A 16302-nucleotide genomic window follows, 5' to 3' on the forward strand; every position below is an offset into this window, starting at 1 on the left:
AGGAGCAAAGGTATTCTGGGATGGCTGAGTGGCCGGTTTCCATTAGGGAAGCCATGTATTCTCAGCCCACGTCCACTGGGGGAGGCTGTGGCAGGAGGTGTCTGGCTGTGCATCTCTTTCTCCAGCCTGGGCCCTGTCCCTCTTTCCAGCTCAGGGTGGTCCAGGTAGCCAGGGCTCAGGAGCAGCTCACTGACTGGCTGAGTGCATCAGCGAGGATTGAAGCAAAAGGGGAGCCTAGCTGGTTTGCCTCCTCATCTCCATTTGGAGCACGTGTGACTGACATCCACACACTCATGGAGGCTCCCACAGTCCCGGAGGAGCGGAAGGGAGTCCTGCCGCACAGATGGAGAGGTGTGCTCGGGGGCAAACAGGTTGCATTGCCACTCACTCAGCAGAAGGGGAACCCAGGTCCCGGTGCCAGTAGATGGGCCCAGCAGGCTGTACTACTGAGCTATCATGGGCCTAACTCCACAGCTGGCCACAGATGGGGGGGAGGGGCTATGAGTCAGGATAGGCAGGTGATACTGAGTGAGGTGGAGCAGAGCAAACTCTCTTGAGTGTGCCAGGTCAAAGCCCTGTGGTCCAGACCGCTTTGAGCAAACGGCCTGGGAAGCAGTGGAGACCTACCGCATGATGCCCAGGGGGTCCAGTGCTTCCTCCTCCTCCTCCTCCTCCTCTTCCTCTTCCTCCAGGGACTTCTCCGCATCCTTGTTGCTCAGGCCCAGTGTGGGCGGCTGCACTTGATCCTGCTGCTCAAAGAAGTCGAAAGCCTCATCGTTGTCGCCTGGCTGGCTGGCTGCGTCATCCAGTACAAAGGGCTCTCTAGCGGCAAGGCCTGTAGCCCCTGGGGATCTGGTGCCTATGGAAGAAGAAAAGGAGAGCTTGATGTCCACTTTCAAGGAGACATCGCCACACCCACCCTCCCAAGCCAGGTTCTGAGGCCGAGGGCTTCCTGTAACTTCTTGGGACCCCAGTTCTGCATCATCCTGAATCGAGAGTCTGGGAGAGGGTCAGGTCCTAAGGTATCCCCCTCAGTGATGCTGGCACCATGGAAGCCTGGGGTGGCCTAGTCATGGGAAATGTCAGAACGAGCGGAAGGCAGGAGTTTCGGAATTTCTGTGGGCCAGTGATATGTGAGCTTCTCCCAGGGAGACATAGACAACTCTCTATTCACCCCAGAGGGAGGACCAACTGCAGAACTAAGGGAAGATTCCACCCATGTCTAGCTTGATGTTGAGTTTAACTGGGATTACTTATAGGAGCATGGGCAGCTTATAATCATTATACCATGTTAAAAAAAAAACCCTCCCTCCTAACAGCTTGTCTATCCATCTGTCCTGTCTGTCCATCCATCCATCCATCCATCCATCCATCCACCCACCCACCCACCCACCCACCCACCCATCTGTCTACCTATCTATCCGTCTGTCTGTCCCTCCATCTGCCCTATCTGTCTCCTGGGACAGGTTGGGTCTTCTGAGTCCCTCCAACATTCATGAGGGAAGGTTAATGGACCCATTCTTGTGTGGCTCACGTCCAGGTAAGCGATCACAGCTGCTAAGAATTCAGGAGAGCAACATCTGATCCATGCTTGAGAACAATCGGCCCCCAAAGCCAGAGTTAACTCTACCACAGAGACAGCCACGCTGGTGGTGCCCAGGAACCCAGTGAGAAGTGCGCCAGCCAGTGTACAATGGGGCTTGAGAACTGTCTCTTTCTGAACGTTTCACAATAGTTAGGTCCCCGTAAGGGACTCTGCTGACCTAACCATAGGCAGATAACTGCAGGAGTCTGCATTTTCAGATTGCTACCTGAATGAGTGCAGTGAGCATGTCGGGGAGATTCCAGAACAAACTGCCACCACTCCAGGACAACTGGGCTTACATCAGTTCTTCTCAAGGCATCAGAGGCAGGTGTTTGCAGTAAGTTCGGTTCAGAAAGGGGAAGCAAGCCCCCAGAAATGTGCACAGAGGCTTGGCATCATTGCAGCATCTGAGCATGCAATATTTACGAGCATATCTGTCTGTGAGAGGCTGGGAATAAGTAGCTAGTCGTCCCCCACAGACTGAGAAGCATAGATCTGGACTGTTCATCTGTATGTGAACAGTGACTGCGGAGTTACCCTTTAAAACAGCCACTTAAGAAAATCATTCAGCCAGGCAGGGTGGTATACCCCTTTAGTCCCAACACTTGGGAAGTAGAGGCAGGTGGATCCCTGTGAGTTTGAGGGCAGCCTGGTCTATGTAGTGAGTTTCAAGACAGCCAAGACTACATAGAGAAACCTGGTCTCAAGTGAATTAATGAATACCACCCGGGACTACACAGAGAAGCTCTGTCTCAACAAACAAACAAACATCACTCAGTAGTTAAAATCTTAGACAGTGTTCTTCCTTCACATTTGGTTTAAGGGAATTATGCCCTGGCCTGTAGAACTGGAGACCCCTGGGATCAGAAAAGAGCAGAGTTAACTGACTGGAAAGGGGAAGCGGTGAGGAGAGGTACCACCCACAGGTGTGGCCTGGCCCCATCATCCGGGACATGAAGGGCAGGTGCTCGCCCAGGAGGATTTAAGTAGACAGGAGGCGGGGCACTGGTCTTTTTTTATCACCACCTCTGCACAACAGGCTGTTTGAAGTTGTGCGTTAGTTCATACACGATCTCCATCAGTAAATTACTTCTCATATGGAGAGCACTGACGAAAGAAAGAAGGCAGGGGAGGAAGGGGGGGGGGGGGTCCCTGATGTTATAAAGAGCTCAGAGTCCCCAGAGTTGGCTATAAGAGTGCCAGATCACACCCATACTCTCTATGTGGGGCACCAGCTGAGTGTGACACCCAGTCAGAAGGTTGGGTGTGGAACCCAGTGATCTCTGCATGTCACAGGCTGCCAGGTCTGGCTGGCAGGAGGCAAAGTATGTAAGTGTAGGGAGATACATAATGAGGATGGCTAGGAAGGCCATGGCGAGGTCACTCTGTGAACACTCGCTGGCATCCAGAGGTTAGTTACTCAGGTTCCCACAGGAATCCTGCTCTTGCTCACCATCCAGCCCAGGAGGTCACTGAGGCCCAACTACCTCAATAGCTTTGCTAAAGCTTGCAGATCATGGAGGGTGGCAATGGGCCTCCCACCGAGTCACAGTGGTGAGGGGGGATTCTGGGCTGCAGCCACCTCGGGGACATGGGACAAAGCCTCTGGTACCTAGGAATTCTAGCAGCTCTGGGCTGCACGCCAACTGGGTATCCTTGGAGACACAGCGCAGAATTTCATCAAACATGGCTGTCCTTTCCCGAATGTCAGACTCCCCAACAAACAGGACCTTCCTAGGCAGCGGGGGCAGGCTGGCTGCCCGGTAACGATTGCTCAGTTTCTGGTAAAACTCCTCGATCTCGCTGTATTTTTTGGAGACCTGGAATGAGAGGAGTTTGTGGTTTCCTGAGAGAAGAGGCAAGGGTAAGAGGCTTCCTCACCCTGACCAGGTAAGTGCCTGGAGCAGGACTGCCTGCTGCCCCTCTGCCTAACCCCTCTTCCCCCAAGCCTCAATCTCTGGTCCCCAGAGAAATTTCCAAGTCCCAAAGGAAGGATGCAATAATGAAGAGACCTAAGGTGCCGCTGCAGGTTTGGGCAAAGACCTTTAACAGGGACCCACGTGGCCAGCAAATGACCATTGCCTCCACCTATTCTGAGCGTTCTGAACCCTAGCAGAGTGAGTTCAGCACCTGGCAGGTGACGGGCCATCTTGTGAGAGCACTGTGAGCCACCTTTTCACAGCACAGACATCTTGATCATTCTGACTTGGACTGGTCTTCTGACATGGGACAGAGTCACCAAGGAAGTTACCAGAGATGCAAGGAAGTCTGGGTGAGGTGGGCCTCAGCTCCTGCTGCCACTACCAGGTGTTCCTTGAGTCTCTACAGGTAACACTTGATTTACTGTAGGTCACAGGCTAACCGCCACAATCCATTATAGCTGCCTTCTCCTCCTCTAAGTTCAGAAATCACTGTTTCATATGCTACACTCTTGCTATGCATTTGCCGACACAGAATGCCCCAGCTAGCTCTGGGCCTCATGCAGTGAGTAGCCATAGCATGACGGGTTTGGTGCCATTTCTGGGACCTGTAATACTCCACATCAGCTCAGACAAAGGTCACTTGCCTTATGACCTGACCTTCACTGACATCCTGGGTTTCCTAGACCCAGTGGTACTTCCCTGAAGGCTAGGCTCACCTCCCCAGTAAATATGTGGCACCGTTGATGATAAAGGCATGGATGACCTGCACCCCCGGGGCCTGGCTGCACTGGCTTAAGTGTGACTGGACTGTGGGTGTCCCCATCACCGGGGCTCTGGAAGGCCTGGCAGTTGCCTGGCAGGGTGTGGTCCACAGCTAGCTAACCGGCATATCGCCCAGTTTCAGGTCCTAGACACCAGGAGGTGGCTGTGCCGTGAGAGTAGGGGTAGGAGGTGGAGCTTCAGAACCCTCTGAAAGGGGAGCCCCTGGGAGAGGAAGCTGCTGCCCATAGTTCCGGCCTGGCTCTGGAACGTTCCTGGGAAGAACTCTCAGGGAAAGGGTAAGGAGGATTCCCCCGTGCACCAGTTACTCAGGTTCCCACAGGAATCCCTGAGTTATTCTGAGGCACCGGCAGCTGCAGCCTGGCCACAGCAGGGAGTGAGTGCCCCCTGCTGGCCTAACTGCTCTATGCAGACTCAGGCTACAGACCCACGGATCAGGGAGTGTGAGGTTTAACTTCCAGGAGGGGCTCAGGCGCCACACAGACGGCTCTCATCCATTTGTGCTCTAGGCAGAACATCAAGCAGCTGCCAGCAAACGTGACAAGAGCAACAGGGAGCTGAGGTGTGAACTCAAAAATACCCGGTGCCTCTGTATGGCAGGCGTTGCAGAGCTCTGGGCAGACAGCGATGCTACCTCATGGTCCCCTGGCGTGCGTACATGCCTGTGTAATGTAGATTCGCAGGGTGGATGCCAGATCTTGGGTACAGTGCTCCTCCCTGGGGGCTGGCTTTACCTCAAGGCTAACAACTAAAGGGTTGCTTTTACTAAAACACATATATCCCCTTTTAAGGAACAGACACAAAATGCTCATTCATTCTTTTAGCTAACTCATGAAATTCCTTGGGCCATAACTCTGGGCTACACCCCCCGATACCATGGTGTGTGGGGCAACAAATAAGTTTTCCTTTGCCCTCTTAGGTACTTCAAGGTCTGCAACGCACCAGCAAGTATGCGCGCATGCCCACACTTTGTACACACCCCAACATGCTTTCCACAGGGCATGGTCATCACTGTTCAGTGTGGCATGAGGAAGCATCACGGGTGACCTTTCATTCACCCTGCTCTGACATCCAGTCCTCCGTACAGGGCAGAGTGGGCTGCACTGGAGCCCCAAGTGTCCCCAAGATGCTGCCTCTACCTCAGGCGCCAGCCTCACTCACTCCCTTTACCCCGCTCTGTGAATGCACGGTGCACTGAGCTCCGGCAATCTGAGGTCAGGTCAGATTACCAGGAGGTGCAAATGCCCTGTAGAGCAGATCCACTCTCAGAACATAGCAGACCCAGAACTATGGGCTCATGTCCACCTCTGTGACTTACACTGTTCTTTTTTAAGGTGCATTGGTGGCTTGCTTGGATGTGTGTCTATGTGAGGATGTCAGACCCCCTGGAACTGAAGTTACAGACAGCTGTGAGCTGCCATGTGGGTGCTGGGAATAGAACCCAGGTCCTCTGGAAGAGAAGCAAGTATGCTTTCAACCTCTGAGCCACCTCTCCAGTCTCCTTACATTATTCTTATAATTTTGGTCCCTTGCTGTCACAGAGCTGTGCACTCATTCTTTTCCTTTTGTCTTGGTTGCCTGGGTTGTGGAACCAGCCTGCAGCAGGCTGCTCCCTCGTGTTACTAGAGGACTCTGTTTCGTTTTACCTTAGCCTAAGATCCCATCTTCCCTGCTCATCAGGTTTGGACCCCTTCCATAAGAGATCGATAAATGGTGAACACATCACTCCTTTTTTGAGACCCTCTGTTCCCCTAGCTTCTGTGACTTTGGTTACCCAGCCAGCCCCACCTTTCTGCCTTGATGGCAGACTCAACTGCTGCTGGCCTGCTGGTATCTCCAGGATTTCTTCCTCAGCTCCTCTCCCTGCTATCCACCTCTGCTGTCTGGGTATCTTAATCCACTCCCAACTCTTAACATGACTTCCAAACTGATGTCTAAATACCCGAGTCTCAGGCCTAGTCCACTCCCATGCTGGGCTTCCTGTGTCTACCCAGTGGGTGAATACCACACTCACCACAGCCCCGACCTGCTTCTCACCAATGCTGCTGTTTAATGGGGGATGTCTTTCTATATGCTGTGAATATATATTTCTCTTATTGGTTGATGAATAAAGCTGTTTTGGCCAATAGGTAGGGTATATCCAGACAGGAGAATTCTGGGAAGAGGAATGCAGAGAGTGAGTCATCAGGAAGAAACCACGTAGCAACTGGGAGGGTAGGACACCTGGGCATTCTCTGGTAAGCCGACACCATGAGGAGATACACAGATTAACAGCAATGGATTAATAATAAGAGACAGCTAGACAATAAGAAGCCTGAGCCATTGGTCAAACAGTTTATAATTAATATAAGCTTCTGTGTGTTTACTTGGGACTGAATGGCTGCGGGACCAGGCGGGACAGAAACTTCCGTTTATAGCTGATCTTGGCCAATGGGAGCAGCACACTGTAAGCACCTCCCTCTCTCTTTGCCCCACCTACTGTCTGTGTGGGCTTTCAGCCTAGTGGCTTACTGTGCTGTCCCCAGAACCAGGCTCCCTGTCTCCTGATCCCAATGCCTTGCTGTTACTAGACTCTGGTTAAAGGCAGATGGGACTGTTACTTCCATGCTTGAAACTACTTGTCTGCAAGACAAGTCCAGGTCCAACTGTGTCTTGCATGTCACCAACCTCTGTGTCCTTCCATGTCATCCCAAGACCAGACTCAACCACTCGGAGGCTCCCAATTCCCAGCCCCTTCCCAGCTCCTGTGCCTTCTTTCTGGGACAGCCTTCTCCTCCACTGCTGCTTAGGACCATCTATATCTCCCCCACCCCCACTTCCCAAGACAGAGTTTCTCTGGGTAGCCCTGGCTGTCCTGGAACTCACTTTTTAGACCAGGCTGGCCTCAAACTCAGAGATGCAACTGCCTCAGCCTGCGGGTGCTGGGACTGAAGGCGTGCACCACCACCATCCAGTAACAGCATCTATTCTTTAAAACATTGTCCTGCCTTCACCTCTTCCAGGAAGTTTCCAGAATCTTTTCTCCAAGGTGTATTAGGTTGCACTCTCTACACATTCCTAGTCTCCCATGAGCTCCTGTCACCATCTATGTCTCTTTCCAAGTCCGCCTTCCTATGGACGCTAAGATGGATCTAGTCTGGTGTTTCTGTCATCCCACAGTCTAGCCCTCCAGACCCTGGACACATGGTTGTACAGGGAAGTGTCAGACTCTGGTGCTACTGCACCCTGAGGGGCAGACACCTTGCCTGGGAACCCTCAGGGCATCATGGCTAGAGTCCTCTGCTCACCAAGAACTGGACGACATCTTCAGGCCGGTGCTTGGCAGACTTGAACACAGCCAAGCGAGTCACCACCAGGATCTGGTATTCCACGTGGCCGGACATCATCTTGCCCCGTACTTCCTGGTGCTGGGGCACTGTCAAGTCAAGGCCTGTGTGGACATTCTGAATTTGCCTGTAAAGTGAAGGAAGGCAGGTCAGTGGGGCCCGGTCACTCCGTTGTGTGACCCTGTCAGTCTGTCTTTGCATTCTTGGGGAGGGGTATGTAGACTAAGACAGGCACCTGAGTCTGTGAAGACAGAGAAGGATTGAAGTCCCCCAGGGAATCTGGACAGACACACCTCTTCAGCTCCAAAGAGGGCAAGGGGACAGCCAATAGAGTTGTTGAAGCTGGGGAATTACAATGACATCCAAGGCTGCAGGGAAACAGTAGCTTCCTCCTCTGGATAGTAGGGGACAGACACCCAAGCCTGGGTATAGTTAGAACATCCTCTGACTGCAAAAAGGTGCTGGCTAACCTATTGCTCTCAGAGAGCTATGAATGCGCACCAGAGCCCATGGAGTATTTTTAATGCAACACACACACACACACACACACACACACACACAGACACCATTACACATACAGACACACACAGATACACACATGCACGCACAAGCACACTCACAGGAACAAGGCTGTCACGCTGAGGCAGTCTACTAAAAGCATAACATATGCAATGTGTGTGTGTGTGTGTGTGTGTCCAGTGATTGCACAGACCTCACTCATGGGGAAAACTCTCTTCCCATGTGAGGCCCATCATCAAGCATGAATCCCACTGCAGGGGGAAGCATCCAGGGCAGACACGCTGAACGATAAGACATGCTAAGCTAGCCCTCTTCTTTACCAATGGCCAAATGACAGAGTTCTCTATCTGATGCTGGATGGAGACCATGCGTCACTGTTACAAGGACAGGAGGGAGGAGGAAGACTAGAGGCTATGGTATGGGAGAAGCATCTGGAACTCGCAGCAGGTGGAATACGTGAAATTACTTCATCTGCTCAACCCCACCTAAAAGATGGGAACAGACACCCCAAAGGACTTGTCTTTGGTGCCAGAGCTCCATGGAATAACCAAGGCAGCCTTTGCCAGTGTGAAAGAAAAATGAGGAATCTTTTCTGTGGTGATTTATTGTTTATGATCTAATGAAGATTGTCTGAAGATCAGAATGCAAAGCCAGCCACAGCCATAGAGGTCAGGCAGTGGTGGTGCAAGCCTTTAATCCCAGCACTAGAGAGGAATATAAGACAGGAGCTCAGGACATTCACAGGGTATTCAGGTTCCAGTCATGGTGAGGACAGGATCACCCCAGCCTTGGTAGAGGCAAGAGCTTTCTAGTGACTGGCTGCTTTGCTTCTCTGCCCTTCGGGCAAGCTCTGTTAGATCATAAACAATAGATCACCGCACTTTTCCTTCTGACCGTAAGGACAATGAAAATGAGGCGGTGGGAAGTGACAACAGGGAAGGATGCTCACCCTGAACGGCAGGTGACAGAGAGGATGATCAAGCCCCCACTGGAACCTCCCGTGGACCCTGCTCCCTGGAGGTGACCCACAGCCACCCACACCAGGAACTGAAGTCCGTGTCCTATCCCTGTCTCCTGTGGTATTGAGCCTAGCAGCCGAGCATTCCCTACAACACGAATCTCTACGTCTCAGGCTTGGTTCCCTTGTCTTCACGCCTAGGGCAGAGTTGGATTGGAGAAGCTCACTGGTGCAGCCCATCTCTTCCTTTGCCCCTGTGCCCAGGCAGCTATGCCTGATTGGCACAACACCGCTCCTCTGTCCCTCCCTCCCTCCCTGAAACTCCTGACCACCAACTTCAGGCAAGGGCAGTAAGCCTGGGAACACGGTCTCATCCAGATGTAGAGTTTGAAAGATGCGGTCCCTGGACAGCATAAGCATCATCTGGGAGTTTGCAAGAATGACATACTTGCCAGGCGGTGGTGGCGCACACCTTTAATCCCAGCACTAGAGAGGCAGAGGCAGGCGGATCTCTGTGAGTTCAAGGTCAGCCTGGTCTACAGAGTGAGTTCCAGGACAGTCTCCAGAGCTAAACAGAGAAACCCTGTCTCAAAAAAACCAGGGAGGGGGGGAGGGGAGTCATTTACATCACTTCAGCGCTGCCTTCAGACACAAAGGGAAAGCAGAAAGCAGCCACAGACGACACCTGCATGGACTCGGTATGTTCTTGTACAACTGGAATTGTCAGTTCCAGCCAAGCACGGAGGCAGTTACGTCATCACCCGTCGCCAGGTACCTTTCCACCGTCGGCTGTGTGACATGTGCACCCTCCATAAAGTGTTCACCAGGCATAGCTCCATCTCTTGCTTCTCTCGTGTTCCTTGCCACTCAACTCTCCTCTTGCCTGTTCTCTGTCTGTCTGCCTCTTTCACGTTCCCACTCCAAGACAGCCTTTCGCTCTTTCACTCCCCCCTCCCCCAATAAACCTCTCACACTAACTCTGAAGCACGCGGTGTGTTTGCTTAGTGGCATACCTTGGCAGGGCCTCCCAAAAGGTACCCACTTTGCCTTTCTTTTTTTCTTTTGCTCTTTTTTTAATCCTTTCGGGACTCACAGAAGCAAGTCGTTGACAGGATGTGGCTCAGGGTTATAGTACGCTCACCCGTGCCCTACACCAAACTGCTCAGTTTCAATGTGGGTACAGGTCTCTTAGGATCCTATTAACTTCATTCCCAAGGCTCGCCGTGATCTGGCTCACACCGTCTTCCACAGGACTCACCCAGATCCAAAGCCTTCCATGACATCCCAGGCCAAAGGCGCCCCAGTTCCTGTCTGTGACCCAGACTCTTCCCCGTACCAGGAAGCAGTAAGCTCAGGACAGTTCTAGTCCTGCTGCGGAATCTCCATGTCTCCCCATCACCCACAACCTCACCATTCACAGACCTCAGAGCTCGTCATTCACAGCACACAGCACCTAAGCAAGCCTTCCCTCAGTCGGGCCAGGCCACCATGCTCCACCTGGATTCCAGCCAGTGCTTGCAGAGCGGGGGCACAGCAGCCGTAAGGGTCTCCGTGCCCCTAGTCCCGTGGTCTCTCTGTCTATGCTTCCCATCACATTCAGAACGAAACCTGGAGGTCTTTCCCTATTGGGGGCTCTTTGGGGCACCTGGCAATCTCTCTCCATGCTCCTCGACTTTAGCACACTGGCCTCTGGACTGTGGGTCATGCTGTCTTCTCTGCCGAGCACACACGTCAAGATTTCCTTACTATAGTTCTCTCCCCAAGGGGGGAATTCTCAAGTGCCCGTTTGCCTGCCATCTCTCAGAAAAATGTCCCTTGACCACATCTATGTCTAAGCGGGGGCAGTGGTGGTGCGTGCCTATAATCCCAGTGCTTGGGAGGCAGAGGCAGGTGGATCTCTGTGGGTTCGAGGCCAGCCTGATCTACAGAGGGAGTTCCAGGACAGCCTCCAAAGCTACACAGAGAAATCCTGTCTTGAAAAAAAAAATCAACCAACAAATAAAGAGCTCACGCCTATCACCAGCTCTCCCATTATTTCACCTTCTTTCTCAGTATTTACTATCCTATTCCCATCAAAGCCTCAGCACTGTATTCAAAATCCTAGAGCAGCGTCTGGCACAGAAGAGGCCCCTGAGGAAAACACCTGCTTGCTGGATGCATGGACGAAGCCCGGGAGATGCCCGGCAGGGGAAGAATGGAAACATCGCTTGGTCTTGGGTCCAGTGCCACCTCAGTGCTTGCAAAGGTGTCAGCCTTCCTTGAAGGCAAGCTCCCTGGTCCACTGTGACTGTCAGAATGGACAGGGCCACAACTCCTCCGCCCTCACCATCATCAGCTATGAACACCCACGCACATGCTGTCACTGAGGGAAGCCACAATTCCCCTAACGAGGCACCAGCACCAAATTCACAGCCATGAGTCTGCTTGGTGCGGCCAACAGGGACATTAATTGCTCGTCTATATAGAACGTCCGTCTACAGAAAAGGGAAACCGAGGCTCAGTGACAGTAAACAACCCACAGGGTAGTAGGGACATCTCAGATGGGACCCGCAGCCTCACTCACCAAACCAAGGACAGCAAGCAGCTGCCAACATCTCGGTTTCTTTACAGAACCACACTTTTCTAGACAGGGAGCTGGGAGTACAGCCCAATCTGTGTTGGCTGTTGTGTCCATTTTCACAGCAAGCTGGCATCTTGGTTAGAGTTTGTGCAGGTTGAGCAAAGGCGGAGTATACAAATATCCTTGAAGTTCGCCATTTTATTAGAGTTACTTAGAACGTGAGGAACTAGGACCACTCCCCTCCCAGCCTTTCCACGTTCCAATCAGGTTGGGTCCCTTAGGTGTGGCTCTGGGTGGGTGCGCAATGCCGCTGACCCTTTTGCGGAAGCTCCTGAACTCTGGCGGGCGCCAACTTGTCAGGGTCTCAGTTCTACCTGGTGGCGCCCACCAGCAGCTGTGTGTTATATCCCTAGGGCAACTGGAACGCACTGTCCCCTCCCTCCCGCAGCACTAGCTACTCTGGTGCGGGTATCCCCTGCAGGACCAGTCTGTTTGATTCACCTCGCCCCTGGTGCTTAGCATCGGGCAGGTACACACAGATGTAGCGTTGAAAGGTTTGGGGGTTCGGAAGAAATGACCTTTCAAGTACACAAAGACAGGGAACCTGCCCCTGTCCCAGCCAGCCCGATTTCACCAGTCCCAGGCCTTTCTAGATAGTCTTGGGTGAGTGCTTTATCCTCTAGGGGGCCTCTGTCTCCTCGTCTGTAAAACCGGGGTCGCTAGATGGCGCGCTATCACCCCCGCGGGGTAGTGGGGTGCAGAGGAATAAAGCTTCAGGCAGCTAGGGTGCCGGGGACGTGAGGGTCGGGGCTCTGGCTCACCTGGAGGTGACAAGCACCGCCGGGGACTGCATGTCGGCTGCAGGCGGGTGAACAGTCACGGGACCGGGCGTCGCGGGCGTAGCTGCGTCCTAGTCCCGCCCAGCCAGGGCGCTGCGCCACCTCCCCGGCTCTGGCCCGCCCCCTGGTGGCAGACCTTGCACCTCGCAGGCTCTGTGGCCTGGGGTAGTGAGGGGCTTTGCTTCTCAACCCTTCCCAGATCCCCCATAGTCACCGCATAAACCTGGCACCTGATGCCATTTAATCCCAGCACATGCTTAGGCTTCTGAGGCCATTTTCATATATGCCAATCTCTCTCTCTCTCTCTCTCTCTCTCTCTCTCTCTCTCTCTCTCTCTCTCTCTCTCTCTCTCTCTCTCTCTCTGTAATTAACACTGCACTTGTGAGATCAACGACAACTTTTAGGAGTTGGTTTTCTCCTTGCCCCATGGACTCCGCCTGGGTGGGGGTTGAACGTAGGTCACCAAGCTGGCACAGAACGTGCTTCCACTCACCGAGGCATCTCACAGGCAGGAACAGATTTTAATGCGCCCTCCCCTTCTGTCCCATCCAAACCCCTCCTCTCCTTTTCCCACCCTTGCCTCCCATCCCCTTTCTTCTTTCTGCCCATTGCAGAAAGGGACCGCCATCTTGTTGTCATCCAGTCAATGCTGAATGTCACGGAATCTATGGTCAGGACCTGGGGACTTAAGATTCGGCTGTGGGCTGCTGGGTAGAAAGGAGACTATTAAGGCTAAGGGTCCAGATGACACCCTCCCCCATGAGAGCACTGGAGAGATACCTTGTGAGGGTCGAGGAGAGCAGAGACCATGGTGAGGACTCCCTCTGAAGGCTGCCTGCCGCCAATACCCTGTGAGCTAATGAGCTGGGCTTCCCCATGACTTGGGATTGTCCTGTGCACTACAGGAATCTCGGCACACCTGGTGCCTGCTCAGGTGTTCTGGTGAAAGTGACCCACTTGCTTGATAGCAATTCCATTTTCTGCTCCCGCGGGTCCCACAGGCTCCCGGGCTTAACTGTGTACAATGCCTGGAACGTGGGATCTAAATCTGATATTGTGTGCTTCCTGCTCAGCTCTGTGGCGGAGGCAGTGGTAACAAAGTCGGTGTTGCCCGGAACTTTCTACGCCTCTAGGCGCTCCATTCGCGCTTCTCCCAGAGGGAGTCAGGCCTCCAGTGCTGTGGGCTTGTCAGATCAGCAGGAGCCTGCCTGAACTCTGGCCTGCCACGTTCTAGCATCCCCTTTGTTTCCAGTGGGGTAGGTTGTCTGAGGACCTGTTCAATTTCTCTGCCCCTTAATTGATGCTCCGGGGGTTTACTCATTTCCATACGGTGAAGTGGGAGGGGCCACCATGTTGCTAGTCATTAAGACAAGGCTCACCAGCACAGCTCAGGCCTGGGGCTGCAGTCGGGGATTCAGTTTTGTCTAGCGGTTTTGACAACTTGGGGCTAGTTGGAGATTTCAAGGCTCTGGGGAATGAGGACACCCTGCAGATGGAGAGCTCATGAGTAACAGCCTGGGTAGGGAGGGCTGTAGGAAGAACTCTTCCAGGAGGAGGTGGTACCAGACCCCAGGATGAAAAGTGAGTGATCTTGTTCTGTTTTCCTCCTTGAAGATACACGTGTGTGTGTGTGTGTGTGTGTGTGTGTGTGTAACAGAATCACACAATGCTGAGAGTGATCACAGCAACTGAATGAAATGAAATGTACCGCAAGCACTGTGGATCAAAAACCTCCACCAACAGCCCTCCTTCTGCTTTGAATGCTATGAGGGCTAGAAAAGTAAAAAAAAAAAATTCACATATTTTTGTGACTCAATGTCATGGGGCTTACTTCTGGAATACACAAGGAGTCTCTGGTATTCTTCTAGAGGACATGAATTTATTCTGAGCACCCACATTAGGCCATTCACAACTGCCTGCAACTCCAGAGGATCTGATGCCCTCTTCTGGTCTCTGTAGGCACCAGCGTGTGTGTGTGTGTGTGTGTGTGTGTGTGTGTGTGTGAAACAAGGGTTTCTCTGTGTAACAGTCCTGGCTGTTCTGGAACTCGCTCTGTAGACCAGGCAGGTCTCAAACTCACAGAGATCCACTGCCTCTGCCTCCCGAGTGCTGGGATTAAAGGGGTGCACCACCACTGCCTGGTTTTACCAGCTAATTTTATAGAATCAGTTCCTCAGTTGAGGTTCCCCTTCCCAGGTGACAATAGCTTGTGTCAAATTGACAGACACCAACCAGCACTATTTCCTTCATTATTGTGTATCTAGAGCAGAAACCCTGGGTTCTTTGGTCAAGGTTGGAAGGCTGGATCTTCCAAATTATCACACAATGGCAGCTTTGATTGCAAAAGATCTTGTTGATTTTTAAGTTTGGATGCTGTCTTAGTTACTGTTCTATTGCTGTGGAGAGACAGCATGACCACGGTAACTCATAAAAGAAAGCATTTAATCTGGAGATGGCTTACAGTTTTAGAGCGTGAGTCCATTGCCATCATGGCAGGAAGCCAACAGGCATGGGCCCTGGAGCTTTACATCGGGAAAGAGAAAAAGAGAGAGAGAGAGACAGAGACAGAGACAGAGACAGACAGAGAGATACAGAGAGACAGAGACAGAGAGAGAGAGAGAGAGCCTGGCATGTGCCCACCCCCAGTGACACACCTCCTCCAACAAGACCACACCCCATTCCCATCTAAGAGGCAGAGGATGCTAGACTTTGCATGTTTAGAGAGACAGAGTCTTATTATTTAGCCCAGGCTCTCGAAACTGAAAATTACCTCCTGAATGTCGCACCTGCTGTGCGGCCTGCATCCGAGAATGTAGCGAGGTGGTCGGGATAGATGACACAGAGACCGGTCGGTTGCTTTAAGAAAACTTTATCTTCCCAAGTCAGTTTAGGAGAGCTCTCAGGAGAAATCTCAGGAGAAGTCTCTCTAAGAAAAAGGAGCTTCCCTTTTTAAGGACTTTTGCCATCCATTTACATACCATTCTTTCCACTTCTCACCCTCCTGGCTGGTGGTTTAATCTCCGGCCCCAGAATCGGGGAGACACCACAGGGGGCAGGAAGAGGCATCTAGCCATAGGAGGTGTGGAAGGCATGGTATTTCAGTGAGCCAGCCCTATCTGAGCCCTATCAAGCTTTAAAGCACTGAATTGTTTTCAGTAAACAATACATAGATGCCTGCTCCCAGGCCAAAGGGGAAGTGGGTTTCTGCTCAAGGTCTGGTGTCCCCACACCTGAATGCTGGGATTATGGGTGGAGATGAACTCTATCAGGGTCACAAAGGAAGTCCACAGTAATGCAGTTTGAAGACCAGGTCCTCCTTCATACTGCAGTGTTTCTCTTGGCCTCACTGGACTTGGTCATCTCTTCTCCCAGGACACCTCCCAAAAGGGAAGTTTAGAAGCCTCGTTTTAATGAGCCAGGCGCTGTTACATACTCTTGCCAGCAGGTGGCACTATCCACCAGTCCTCTGCGGTTTGTCCCAAATAGGGGCACTGAAAGGCACCCTAAGGAAGGCCCCTGGGAAAGAAGCTACCATCTCCCATCACCTCTCCTCCCCTCCCCCACAGGGTGGTCTGGGCCACAGAGCAGGCCACGCCCAGAGGCTCGAGGCCAGGGCTTTGAGGACCCCAGTGTGGATGCCAGAGCGGTTGCTTGGGGCAACCTGAGCAGCCTAGTTATAGGTTAAGCATGGGAAATCCCTGCAGCTTGAGGTCCTGGCCCAGGGCAGACACTGGTGCTGTGGCAGAACCTGCTGGAATCATTACTTCTGTTGCTGCAGTTCTTCCTGGGAGAGACTCCTGAAGCCTTCCTAGG

At 52.6% G+C, this 16302-nt stretch overlaps 1 protein-coding gene across 2 annotated transcripts in view; it reads right to left on the reverse strand.

Moving 5' to 3' along the window:
- The window catches only part of Hs1bp3 (HCLS1 binding protein 3), a 30886-nt gene extending 18297 nt beyond the window's left edge, over positions 1-12589 (reverse strand). For both annotated transcript variants that reach the window (XM_005079082.4, XM_040730806.1), the window contains exons 1-4: positions 12472-12589; positions 7575-7740; positions 3198-3405; positions 628-859 (exon numbers count right to left, since the gene is read on the reverse strand). In XM_005079082.4, the coding sequence (XP_005079139.1) occupies positions 628-859; positions 3198-3405; positions 7575-7740; positions 12472-12503 (638 nt within the window). In that variant the 5' untranslated portion in view covers positions 12504-12589. The remainder of the gene's footprint in view (positions 1-627; positions 860-3197; positions 3406-7574; positions 7741-12471) is intronic.
- Positions 12590-16302: the final 3713 nt, after the last annotated feature.

This window comes from Mesocricetus auratus, unplaced genomic scaffold, assembly GCF_017639785.1.
Source record: "Mesocricetus auratus isolate SY011 unplaced genomic scaffold, BCM_Maur_2.0 Super-Scaffold_100024, whole genome shotgun sequence".
NCBI lineage: Eukaryota > Metazoa > Chordata > Mammalia > Rodentia > Cricetidae > Mesocricetus > Mesocricetus auratus.